The 14,251-nt window shown below is 36.3% G+C and overlaps 1 protein-coding gene across 1 annotated transcript; it reads left to right on the top strand.

Annotated features, from left to right (window-relative positions):
* Positions 1-58: 58 nt before the first annotated feature.
* On the top strand, positions 59-10,896 carry LOC131613662 (uncharacterized; the record flags this gene model as incomplete). The annotated part of the gene is made up of 3 exons (XM_058885310.1): positions 59-352; positions 448-654; positions 9,985-10,896. Coding segments are annotated over exons 1-3 (1,413 nt in total), but the record flags the coding sequence as incomplete, so codon positions are not given.
* Between the last annotated feature and the right edge of the window lie 3,355 nt (positions 10,897-14,251).

Genomic DNA, 14,251 nt, shown 5'->3' with positions numbered 1-14,251 from the left:
GAGCTCAGTTCCTTCGGCTTCTGCGCCCAAAGGAACCTGGATCAAGCCTCAGATGACGATGGAGAGGCCTGAAGCTGTCGAAGCTGAAAAGGATAGGAAGGGAAAAGCTCCAATGAATTACCATCTAGAAATCCGTTCTGAGAGGAAGAGCCATGTATCTGAAAATTACATGGGTAAGAATCCCATGAGTCGAACCCAATGGAGGCGTTTCCAGAGGAGAAAACATGCTGAGAGGCAAGCTGTTGTTGCTGCCAGACAGGCCGCAAATGACCAAATCTACAAGAAGAAGCGCTATGAAGTAAAGGTCGATTCAGCAGTTAAGCAACAAATCAAAGAGTTTGTTGGTAAGCCTGTGACCAAAGATCGTACGAGGCGACAGATGACTTTGCTTCTGACTCAGAGGAAAGTCTCGACATCCTGGATAACATGGTTTCAATTCTCCATCAGGACTTCAACGTCTCGATTAAAGTCGAAGATGTCGACGAAACTACTGCTGCAGAGATGGCCTTACACAGGCCAACATGTTATTTCGTGATGAACAATGGTTCCATAGAGAACCAAGATGTGTTCTTTGAACGTTCAGATATGGCAATGAGAGGCCATTTGGAGCCTTTACTAATAAGGGCTAAAGTCGAAGACGTGGCTATTAATAGAGTGCTAGTCGATTGTGGTGCGACGATAAACATTATACCACATCATACTTTGAAGAATATTGGGATGTTCGATACTGACATCAGATCCCATAATATGGTTGTTATACCCCAAAATTTGCCCGCATCTTTTTCAAAAAAGAAGGCAACAGACTTCTGTCTAAAAATTGGGAGTTTCATATAATCTTGGATTTTTATTCCATAAATATCCTGATTTATGAATACTTGGTTTTTAGAACTTTTTTTATACGGTACTTTGGCTCGCTGTTGAATTCATTTTTATGCAAACGCCAAGTACTGTTTATTACTTCACACACGCTATTTATTTTGAGATTTATTTACAGATAAATAGTACTGACGTAATTGGTACAGAATTAAATCTTTTGCAGGCGCAGAGTCCGGGGATTCAGACTGTACTGGTAACAAGTAAATTATTATTAACTTTTGTTTCCCACTAATTTTTGTACTATATTCTATTATTTTCAAAAATCTTTACCTTTCTTTTCAAATATCTTTCTTTCAAAATCAAATCCTAACTTTATTCTATACATCTCCCTTTTCAAACCCTACCATACACTTTCTTTCAAATCCTACTTCCACTCAAATTTTCCTTTTTTGTACGGAATCACTTCATTCCCCAACGTCTCTATCCTTCTTTTCATTCTATAAAAACCTCTCATTCTTTTCATAAAATCTCACATTAAATTCTAACTCATCTCTCAAATTTCTACTTCATATTCATTCTCTCTTCTTCCCCGGCAAAAATGGCAAAGCGGATGGAAACGTGTTTTCTTATGGTCATCACCGTCGTGGTGGTAATCATGTCCTTCTTCTGTCTGCATAGTCCTGAAAAATGTGGACCTGGGTTGTTTACACTCCCAATCATCTATATGTTATTATTTGTAGCATGGGTTATTAATCGTCATTCTTAAAGTTTGTCGTATCTCTTATTTTCAAATAATGTACCGTTTACTTGTCGTACTGTTCATTATATTATGTAATGTTTGTACTGTCAATATTAAAAGTCGTACTATCTGTCATACTGTTGTTTAAATTATTAAGATAATATTTTGTGTGTTTTCTGCCAGTTAAATATTTATTTTTCTGTGCATTAAATGTTTTTCAGGGTTATTATCGGTAATTTTGCTCGCATACATTATATATTATTTATTTATTATGTCTGTGTTTTTCTAACAACTCATGTAAATAAATTTCCACCATTAACACAATAAAAAAAACAAAAAGAAAAAATTAACTTTAACTGTTGAAGTTTCACTTTAACTGCTACGTTAATGCCTGAATAGTCAGTAGACAGTCAAAACCGCGGACAATGCAATTCTCCGTGTTTTGTACCATCAATCAAATCAATCTTTTGCATTTCAAAATTCCAAGATTTTTGTTCTAGAAGTCTTCTGAATATCACATGATTAGCAGAGACTCAGCACTGCACAAAAATCAGGTACGCTTAACTGTCTCCTACGCGAACAGTCCCTAACTAGGGTTTTTGTTTTTTTCAGGAGAACAAGTTTTTTGAGACCTCAAATGGATTTCATGGACCTCCATATATCTCAAAGTACCACCATACAAATTTTCAAACTTCAATTCGCTCAGACGCACAGTCAACAGCTCAAACAGTCAACAGACGACCCGTTTGACCAAAAAAGTCAACAGACAGTCAAAAATGAAATCTTTTGTCAACATCCACATTTTGTCAAAAGATTCATCATTTGATCATTTGTTGATCATAATTCATCAAGGAAAGATCAAAAATCAACAAAACCCTAAGTTTCAAAATTAGGGTTTTCTCCTAAAAAGTCAACTGAACTTTGACTGGTCATAACTCTCTCATCCTTCATCCAAAAAATTCAAACCAAAGCTCATTTTTAAGGAAATAAAATTATCTTTCAAATGCGATTGGTCCCATGGTCATTAGATCCACCATTTGAAAAATATGAACCAAGACATTACAGGTCATTTTCAAAGTCAACAAAAAGTCACTTTTTTCAAAGGGACACACAAGGAGCATGGAAAATTATTTTGATGTGAGACCAAAGACATTGGGTAGAGGACTCTCTGAGGTTTCTAAAAAGTACAAGAACTCCTTCATATGATAAAAATTGAGGGATTTATGCCTTGTTGAAGTTGGCCATTTTTTGGGAAAATGCATGAAATCAACATTGATCAAAAATGTTTTTTTTCCAAAAGGGGCCAAGTTTTCATGATCCAAACATGTTCCCCATAATGTGAAGGGCCTCCCACGACCAAGCCAAGGCCCATAGCATTTTTGTTTCTTTTTGGTTTAATTTTATCACATTTAAGATTAAATTGAAAAAAGAAATGGAAGGATGATATTATGTAGCTTGGATATTAAGCTAAGGCCATCAAGAAGCATTCAACTCTGCCACAAGAAGCTAGTACAGCAGAAGAGAGTGGAAAAATCAAGCCATGGTTGCTTGAATTCCAAGCTACATATATTATAATATTCAAGAATTCAACAAAATCATCAATGCTTCCTAGCTTAGTTTTTAAGCACTTTCTTTGCCTATAAATGAAGTATAACACTTCATCAATGTAACACACACGAATTTAGAACCAGACACTTGCTTGTAACACTCTTGAATCCAATTGAAATTTTCAAAGAAACTTGAAATTCGAATTTTCAGTTTAAGTTGTTTTTAATCCAAACTAAACACTCAAACATCATCTCTGAGCATCATTGAACCTTTTCCAATCAGTTTCAAGCTTTGAAACTCCAAGAATCGAACACTATAGCTCACGGTTTGCTCGAACTACAACTTGCAAAAATCTCATCATACATGCATGTTCAACAAGATGTAGACATATATTTTAATTTAGTTTGATGCTCTGATCATTTCTGGAAGTTTAATTGAGGTTTGGGGGCTTGTACACGAAACTACCATTCTAGGGTTCTTCATCTCAAAATTAGGGCTTTCCAAATTAGGCAAAATTACAGGTTCAAACATGTCCCATTGAATTCGTATGGACCAGATGAATTAAACCATGGCATCGCGCCAAATTTATATCATGTTTTGCTCGTATTCGCTATTTTTTGCAGGTGTAATAGGTTGGAGTTTTTACACCACCTGCAAATGAAAGGTGTAAAAGGGTAGTTCTGATGAAGAAGATGATGCGTGGCTCCTTCCCATTGGCTGGAGGGCGCGCGCGTGTTTTTTAAAATGACCTTTGATTCAGTGCTTTGCAGGTTCTGTACATGCCATGTTCCTCAAATTCTGAACCATCAGATCATGCCAGCTACACATTTAACGCATCAAAACGCGCCACTATATCATAAACCTCATTTAATTACCACACAGGATTACTATTAATATATTTTTCTATTTTTATTTAATTTTCTTTCAATAATTAATTAAAAATAGTTTAAAAAATCCAAAAAATATAACAAAAATAATTTTAGGTTTCTAAAATAATCTATTACTTTTTTTGACATAAAATATTTTATTTTTTCTTAAATATTAAAATATTTTGTTTAATTAATTAGTATATATTTATATATTTGCTTTTTAATTATTTCAACCAATCAAAAAATCATAAAAAATTGTTCTTTATATTAAATATAGTTTATATATTATAGGCTAATTTTGTACATATTTAGGATAATTTTCTCTTTAAGTTTTAATTATTTGTGTAATTATTTGTATAATTATATGATTATTTAACTTAATAATTTCAAAATCAATTTCAAAAAATCCAAAAAAAATTAGTTTTATTTTTAAAATTAATTGACAAGCATTTTGAACATATTTCAAATTTAATTTTTAGGTTTAAATTTTATTTCTACCTTTTTTCCTCATTTTAATTAAATTAATCATGCATTAATTCTAATTAAAATCAATCATCAAAAAATCCAAAAATATTTCTTTTATTTTCTTGCAATTTAAATTCCTAGATCAAGTGTATAGGTTGTCAAACTCATGTAAATAGCGTATTTTACATTTCCCGCACAAACGATGTAATAGCGTAGATTTACTTTTCGCATTTTACATTCCCGCATTTTAATTTCTGTACATATAAAACTGCGTGTATGTCAAAGATAAAAACCGAAGCGTTAGATCACTAACTTCAAAAATAAAATATCTGAATCAAAACACAATCACACTTGCACCTCTTAGGGTAATCCCTCTTTTACTCTTTTCAAAATGAAAATCAAATTCTACTGTTTCAAATGCAAAATCGAACTTTCGTTTACATCCGGTGAAAGGAGAATTTTCTAAAGGAAATAGGAAAAGACCTTATAACTTAGGGTAGACCTCCTAATTTGCTTGCTCAAATCAAAACAAACAAATGTCTCATATACCGTTGTTTTTCAAAATAAAACTTTCAAGAAAAAAAGACAATACTTGGTATATATCCAAACAAGGATCATTACGAAGTTAACGTTCTTTTTTTCAAAACATCTTTCGAAAGATAATACACTTTGTATACATCCGCACAAGGATCATTACAAAGTCAATTTGCAAAAAGTATTTGAAACCACATACAAGCATGTCAAGGCAAGAGAAAAGTAATTCAAAACAAGTGAGCTAAGCAAATTAAGAGCCCATGGATAACCATGGATACAAAGGGTGCTAATACCTTCCCTTTGTATAACCAACCCACTTACCCAGAATTTCTTAAAGGTCTTTTTCTGTTTCTTTTATAAACCTTTCCTTAATTGGATAAGATAAAAGTCGGTGGCGACTCTCTGATTTTCAAAAACACAAAAGCAAAAAGAGAATAGTCAGTTCGTGTATCTCTCCCCGAGAGGTACGGTAAAAAACCGAGGGCGACAGAACTGGCGACTCTGCTGGGAAAGAATACTTTCTAAAAACAAAATGTTTTCAAAAGGGGTTACCTTAGAGTTTAGATCACTTCGATGTTTTCAATTGCTTGTCTTGATTGTTCTATTTTTTTCAAAGGTTTGTTTGGGTATTTGCTTGTGTGAAAGATTCTAACCCGAATCTCGAGATACCTTAAGTATGTGACAATATACCAAGGAAACTGTACGGCATGTACCGATACGGTTGATCTAGTAGTCACCGTTAGTGCGACACTTTGGTTTATACTGATGTCCCTTGAAAACGATCAAGGAGTATGTTAGGCTTCCGAAATGTCATTAAACACTAATTTGTCTTAGAACCCTTTAGTTGAACTTGACTTGTGGCCTATTAAGTGGCTAGCTTTGAAATTGATCGAAGTTAGTTATCCTCGAGAAATATTTTGATCGGCCATCCGAGCGCCATATTGAGATGTTGTCTCCAAGGATCATAGAACCCAAATACTATTCTAGGACAGGTTTTAACCAACTCAACTTCAGTGGGGAGGGTATCACCTATCAACCTCATGCAAGCCTTTAAACCTAAGGCTATTTGTTTGATTTGTTTGTGTTTGCCACATGTTTGACATCATAAGCATCATAAGCATATCATTTTCTTACTAATCATTTCAAGGATCGAAGAGTTTACCTTTGTTCTGTTGTTACAGGTAATGGCTCCCGCTACCAGAGATTACATCCGAATCAACATCTCAACAGTACCATCTGAACTTAAGGACTTAATATCAGAATTTCCCAGGAATGCTCAATTCACTGAAAAGCACGGTCACCTACTCCATTTGGTTACCTCAAAATTTGAAGAAGACATGATACGGGTCCTGTTCCAGTTCTTTGATCCCGAACATCATTGTTTTACATTTCCTGATTACCAGTTAGTACCCACTTTGGAAGAGTTTTCTGAACTAATTGAATTACCTGTTCGAGATCAATTACCTTTCACTGGTTTAGAAAAGATTCCAAAACCTGAAATCATTGCTGGTGCCTTACATTTGCGAAAGTCAGAAATTGAGTCCAATTGGGAAACAAAGAGTGGAATTGAGGGTTTGCTTGCTAAGTTCTTAATGGAAAAGGCTCGATTACTACTGAAAAACAGAAGTTACCTAGCTTTTGGGGAAGTTGTGGCTCTTTTGATTTATGGGTTGGTTTTATTCCCAAATCCCGACCAGTTCATAAGTGTGCACATTATCAACATTTTCATAACCCGTAACCCGGTACCTACATTACTGGGAGACATTCTACATTCTTTACACACTCGTACCATGAAGAAACGAGGAACTTTTATGTGCTGTGTACCACTACTGGCTAGATAGTTTACATTATGTAACATCCTATTTTTATTATATTTTAATTAATTAGGATTATTTGATAATTGGTATTGTTTGTGTGTTTATTTAATTATTGTTTGAATAATAATTATTTGATTTTGTGGTAATATGTTATTTACCTAATTAAATAAATGGTAGAATTTTATTTGGAATTAGCCAAATGGGCCTAGTTAAGTAAGAAAGAGTATTAGGTGGGTTAAGCCCAAATGAGATAATGAGAGTTAGAAGGTAATTTTATGAGTTAACCTAAATTAGATAGAAAGATAGAAAGAAAAGTAGAGGAGAGAAAAGAGGCAAAAGAGTAGAAGAGAGAAGAGAAGAGGATTGTAGATTTCTTGAAGTTAGAAGGAGAAATTCAAGAGGTAAGGGTTTGAATACAAGTTCTTATAGGCTATATGATTGGGTAATGTGTTTGATTGTGATTTTCTCTTCATCTTTGCAATCTCATGGAAACATAGAAAAGTTAGGTTTTATGAACAAATACATGAATTGAGGATTTGAAATGTGCTTAGTTGATGTTTGATGATGGTATGATGTTATAAGACCCATAAAATGTGTTGTGTTTGTGTTTAAATCATGTAATCTGTAGTTGTTCGTGATGTGTGAAGTTTCCAATTTGATTTGGGTTAAGTTTAGAGGTTTTGAATGAGTTTCGTATGCTGTTTTTGGGTTTTGGGGTTTTCTGAAATCGCCAGTTCGCGCCGCGATCCCTTGTGCGCGCCGCGAACCTCTTGGCAGAAACTTGGGCAAAACTGGATCTGCTCAGTTCGCGCCGCGACCCCTTGTACGCGCCGCGAACTGCTTGGCAGAAAGTCAGGGATTTTTGAACTCGCTCAGTTCGCGCCGCGATCCCTGTTGGCGCCGCGAACTCTGTTTTACATAACTTTTTCCAAACTTTGAAAGACCATAACTTTTGATCCGTAGCTCCGTTTTATGCGCCGTTCGAAGCGTTAGAAAGCTACCGAGATATTCTATATGATAGTATAGGATTTAATTGCACTTGAGTGATTAATTGTGACGTTATTATATGGAATGATGTGTAATTATCTTATGTGCGTTATGTTAGTATGTGATGTATATCCATTGTTGGAATACTTTGTGTAGATGTAATCAAGATGTGTGTGATTGGATACATGATGGTTGTATGCCTTGTTGAATTTGTTATTTGTGTTGTGAATGTTGTGTACAATGGAAGGATAATTCATAGAGTTGGATTATGGTGATATGCGGTAAGTTAAGATTGATGAGATAATCTTAATTGCATAAATTGTTGGTATTTGTACATACATTCATAGCATGGTCGGCTTTATGGTGGAAGCGGTGAAACTTGGGTTCACATGGTAAGAGACGTTGATCCTTGAATGGAAATAGGCGTAGAAGACGTGATCCTTAATTGGAGATAGGCGTATTGGCTTTGATCTTGTCCGGATCGGAAGCGTGGCTTGGATTCTAAACATTGAATCGGAAAGCGGTGAAACATTGGATTCACATTGGGTACCACATGCATTGAGTCACATTTGTTGCATTTCGAGTCACATTGCGTGTTATGTGATTGTCTTGTATACATGTGATTTATTTTGGAGTGATGATTGGTATATGATATGTGAATTGCTTAATTGAGAAGTGTGATGAATAGTAAAATGTATGCTTGTTTATGTTTACATTTCCCATTATTATGTTTTCTATAAGAAGTTGAATTCTCACCCTTCTGTTTGAATGTTATCCTTCGTTGATAACGTGCAGGTTCCGACAAGTAGTAGCTTGTCCGAGGATTTAGCCGAGGAGCTCCTGAGTTTGTTATTGGATTAGGTAGCGAGTCATATGCTCTGATCATGTAACACTTGGGGGGAATTTTATGTAGACTTATGCTTATGTTTGGATATTGCTATTCTCTATGTTTTGTTGGATATTTCGGATGTATTTGTTTGAGATCTCGGATATGCTGTTTAAGGCTATGTAGCCAAAATTGTGGATTTGATGTTAATTCGAATTTGGTAGATGAATATAGTATGGGATATATTCATTGAAATTTTAATAGCAATTAAATTGTTTTTCCGCAAGCGTTTATGCATATGTATGAAAGTATGAGATTTACATTGTGTTACAATTATGATCTTTGTATATTAAGAATGTTGGATGTTTTGTTTTAGGTTTTCATTGTGTTGAAAATAACATGTGACGCCCTTTTCCTTTATGCATGCTTACTCTGTTTGATTGTATGATATATTTGGGGTTAGAAAAGGGGTGTTACATTAGTGGTATCAGAGCATGGTCGACCAGTTGGTCAGAGTCGTTAATGTCTTTAATTCCGTTGTATTAGATTTGTGTATCTGACACGATCGATACTGTTTTGTTTGTTTGGGTTGTTGGTTGTCGTAGGACGATGGTTGCTGGAAGGAACGATGATGCCATTGCTGATGCATTGAGGATGTTGGATGGATCTCTTGGTCAAATTCCTCAAGCTAATGCTGGAAATCGGAATGGTGATGATGATGAGTATCGTGCTTTGGGGAAGTTCCAGAGGAACAATCCTCCTACCTTTGAAGGAGAGCATGAACCGGATAAAGCTCAAGCTTGGTTGAAGGCGATTGAGAAGATTTTTCGGGTCATGAATTGCACCGATGCTCAGAGAGTGCAGTTTGGTACTCACATGCTGGAAAAGGAAGCTGAAGATTGGTGGGGCAATATGGCTCAGAGATTTGATGAGGAGGGTACTCAAGTTACTTGGGATCTTTTCCGCGATGCACTTTTGGAAAACTATTTTCCGGAAGATTGCCGTGGAAAGAAAGAAGTGGAATTCCTTGAGTTGAAGCAAGGAAATGGTACTGTTGCTGTATATGCTGCTAGATTTCAAGAGCTTATCAAGTATTGTCCTCACTACAATACTATGAATGCAGAGAGATCTAAGTGTTTGAAGTTTGTGAATGGTTTGAGGCATGATATTAAGAAGGCGATTGGTTACCAACAAATTACTCGTTTTACGGAGTTGGTTAACAAGAGTCGTATCTATGATGAGGATAGTAGGGAGAGTGCTTCTCACTACAAGACTATGAATGAGAAGAAAGGTCAATTTCGTGGGAAACCGTATGATGATAAGAAGAAACAATTTGGTTTTGGCAAGAAGTCAAGTGGGGGAGGAACTTCTACTCCACTTAAGTGCTTCAAATGTGGTGGTGAAGGTCATCGTGCTGTTGATTGTGGTAAGGATTCTGTGACATGCTTCAAGTGTGGCAAGATTGGTCACAAGGCAAACAAGTGTGGAGTTGGTTCGAGTGTGACTTGTTACAATTGTGGTGAACAAGGTCACATTAGCACCAAATGTGATAAGCCAAAGAAGGAACAAGCGAAAGGGAAAGTGTTTGCATTGTCTGGAGCGGAGGCTTCTACCGATGATAGGCTAATCCAAGGTACGTGCTTCATTAATGGTACACCTTTGATTGCTATTATTGATACCGGTGCGACACATTCTTTCATTTCTTTGGATTGTGCTAAGAGATTGAATCTTGTGTTATCTGATATGCGTAGAAGTATGGTTATTGATACACCTGCTATGGGTTCTGTTTCTACCTCTTTTGTGTGTTTGAATTGTCCTTTGAGTATTTTTGGTAGAGATTTTGGGATTGATTTGGTCTGTCTTCCGTTAGAGCAACTTGATGTGATTTTGGGTATGAACTGGTTGGAATTTAATCGTGTGTATATCAACTGTTTTGACAAGACGGTTATCTTTCGTGAGATTAGTGTTAAGGAAGATTTGTTTTTGTCTGCGAAGCAAGTTGGTGAATCTGTTCAAGATGGGGCTGAGTTGTTTATGTTGTTGGCAACCTTAGATGTGCATGAGAGAAGGACCATTGAGGAATTGCCAATAGTTTGTGATTTTGCGGAGGTATTTCCTGAAGATGTAAGTGATTTACCGCCGGAACGTGAAGTTGAGTTTTCGATTGATTTAGTTCCTGGAACTAGTCCTGTATCGATGGCTCCTTATAGGATGTCTGCTTTTGAGTTGAAAGAGTTGAAGAGTCAACTTGAGGATTTGTTAGAGAAGAAGTTTATTCGTCCTAGTGTATCGCCGTGGGGTGCACCTGTTTTGTTGGTTAAGAAGAAGGAAGGTTCTATGAGACTTTGTGTTGATTATAGGCAATTGAACAAAGTGACGATTAAGAACAAGTATCCACTTCCAAGGATTGATGATTTGATGGATCAGTTGGTTGGAGCTTGTGTGTTTAGCAAGATTGATTTGAGGTCTGGGTATCATCAGATTCGTGTGAAGGCGGAGGATATTCAGAAGACTGCTTTTAGGACAAGGTATGGTCATTATGAGTATTCTGTTATGCCGTTTGGTGTGACTAATGCACCTGGTGTATTCATGGAGTATATGAATAGGATTTTTCATGATTATCTGGATAAGTTTGTGGTTGTGTTCATTGATGATATTTTAATCTATTCCAAGAGTGAAGATGATCATGCTGAGCATTTGAGAATTGTGTTATCAGTGTTGAAGGAGAAGAAGTTGTTTGCTAAGCTTTCTAAGTGCGAATTTTGGTTAAAGGAAGTGAGTTTTCTTGGCCATGTGATCTCTAGTGGAGGTATTTCTGTTGACCCGTCGAAGATTGAGGCTATATCTCAATGGGAAGCTCCTAAGTCTGTTTCTGAGATTAGAAGTTTTCTTGGTTTGGCTAGTTATTATAGGAAGTTCATTGAAGGATTTTCTAAGTTATCTTTGCCGTTGACGTTGTTGACTAGGAAAGGACAAGCTTTCATTTGGACTTCGCAATGTGAATCGAATTTTCAAGAGCTTAAGAGAAGGTTGACTTCTGCTTCTATTTTGATTTTGCCAGATCCGTTTGAACCGTTTGTGGTGTATTGTGATGCTTCATTGTTGGGTTTGGGAGGCGTTCTGATGCAAAAAGGGCAAGTGGTAGCTTATGCTTCAAGGCAACCTAAAGTTCATGAGAGGAATTATCCGACACATGATTTAGAGTTGGCCGCCGTTGTGTTTGTGTTGAAACTTTGGAGGCATTATTTGTTTGGTTCAAGGTTTGACGCTTTCAGTGATCACAAGAGTTTAAAGTATTTGTTTGATCAGAAAGAGTTGAATATGAGGCAACGAAGATGGTTGGAATTCCTGAAGGATTACGATTTTAGTTTGAACTACCATCCTGGAAAAGCGAATGTTGTAGCCGATGCATTGAGTAGGAAATCATTACACATGTCTATGTTGATGATTCGAGAATTGGAATTGTTGGAGCAATTTAGGGATTTGAGTTTGGTTTGTGAAGCGACGACTACGTGTGTTAAGCTTGGTATGTTAAAGCTTACGAGTGGTGTTCTTGATGAGATTAGAGAAGGTCAGAAATCAGATTTAAGATTGGTTGACATTATTACATTGATTAACCAAGGTAAAGGTAGTGATTTTCGGGTTGACGAGAATGGCATTGTGAGATGTCGTGATCGAGTTTGTATTCCGGATATTATGGATTTGAGAAAGAGAATTCTTGAGGAAGGGCATAGAAGTGGTTTGAGTATTCATCCCGGTGCTACTAAAATGTATCAAGACTTGAGGAAAATGTTTTGGTGGCAAGGTATGAAGAAGGATATAGCGGAGTATGTTTATTCGTGTTTGACTTGTCAAAAGTCGGAGATTGAACATCAAAACCGTCTGGGTTGATGCGACCGTTATCTATTCCCGAGTGGAAATGGGATAGTATCTCTATGGATTTTGTTTCGGGTTTGCCAAGGACATCGAGTAATTGCGAGGCAATTTGGGTCGTTGTGGATAGATTGACGAAATGTGCTCATTTTATTCCGATGAGGATGGACTATTCGATGGAGAGACTTGCTAAGTTATACATTGAGAAGATTGTGTGCTTACATGGTATTCCTTCAAGTATCGTTTCGGATAGAGATCCAAGGTTCACTTCTAGATTTTGGGAGGGTTTGCAAAGTGCTTTGGGTACGAAGTTGCGTTTGAGTTCGGCGTATCATCCTCAAACTGATGGTCAATCAGAGAGAACTATTCAGTCGCTTGAAGATCTTTTGAGGTCTTGTGTTTTGGAACAAGGAGGAAATTGGGATAGTTTCTTACCTTTGGTTGAGTTTACGTATAACAACAGTTTCCATTCGAGTATTGGAATGGCACCTTTTGAGGCTCTTTATGGCAGAAGGTGTAGAACTCCTTTGTGTTGGTATGAATCGGGAGAGAGTGCTGTGGTTGGACCCGAGTTAATTCAAGAGACTACGGATAAGATTAAGATGATTCAAGAGAAGATGAAGACTTCTCAAAGTCGTCAGAAGAGTTACCATGATAAGAGGAGGAAGGCTCTTGAGTTTGAGAAAGATGATCATGTATTTCTTCGAGTTACGCCAATAACGGGTGTTGGTAGAGCATTGAAGTCGCGTAAGTTGACGCCGCGTTTCATTGGTCCTTATCAGATTTCAGAGAGAGTAGGTGAAGTGGCATATCGGATTGCATTGCCACCGTCTCTTTCTAATCTTCACGATGTGTTCCATGTGTCTCAATTGAGGAGGTACATTCCGGATCCATCGCATGTTGTTCAATTAGATGATGTTCAAGTGTGAGATAATTTGACGGTTGATACATCACCTATGCGAATTGAAGATCGAGAGGTGAAGAGATTGCTTTGGTGAAAGTGGTATGGGGTGGAGTCGCCAATGGTAATATCACTTGGGAACTCGAGGATAAGATGAAGGAATCGTATCCGGAGTTGTTTGTTTGAGGTAATTTTCGAGGCCGAAAATCTTTTAAGTGGGGGAGAGTTGTAACATCCTATTTTTATTATATTTTAATTAATTAGGATTATTTGATAATTGGTATTGTTTGTGTGTTTATTTAATTATTGTTTGAATAATAATTATTTGATTTTGTGGTAATATGTTATTTACCTAATTAAATAAATGGTAGAATTTTATTTGGAATTAGCCAAATGGGCCTAGTTGAGTGAGAAAGAGTATTAGGTGGGTTAAGCCCAAATGAGATAATGAGAGTTAGAAGGTAATTTTATGAGTTAACCTAAATTAGATAGAAAGATAGAAAGAAAAGTAGAGGAGAGAAAAGAGGCAAAAGAGTAGAAGAGAGAAGAGAAGAGGATTGTAGATCTCTTGAAGTTAGAAGGAGAAATTCAAGAGGTAAGGGTTTGAATACAAGTTCTTATAGGCTATATGATTGGGTAATGTGTTTGATTGTGATTTTCTCTTCATCTTTGCAATCTCATGGAAACATAGAAAAGTTAGGTTTTATGAACAAATACATGAATTGAGGATTTGAAATGTGCTTAGTTGATGTTTGATGATGGTATGATGTTATAAGACCCATAAAATGTGTTGTGTTTGTGTTTAAATCCTGTAATCTGTAGTTGTTCGTGATGTGTGAAGTTTCCAATTTGATTTGGGTTAAGTTTAGAGGTTTT

This window comes from Vicia villosa, linkage group LG6 (genome assembly GCF_029867415.1).
Source record: "Vicia villosa cultivar HV-30 ecotype Madison, WI linkage group LG6, Vvil1.0, whole genome shotgun sequence".
NCBI lineage: Eukaryota > Viridiplantae > Streptophyta > Magnoliopsida > Fabales > Fabaceae > Vicia > Vicia villosa.
Note: the sequence above shows the minus strand (reverse complement) of the source record. Positions and strands in the feature narration are given on the sequence as shown.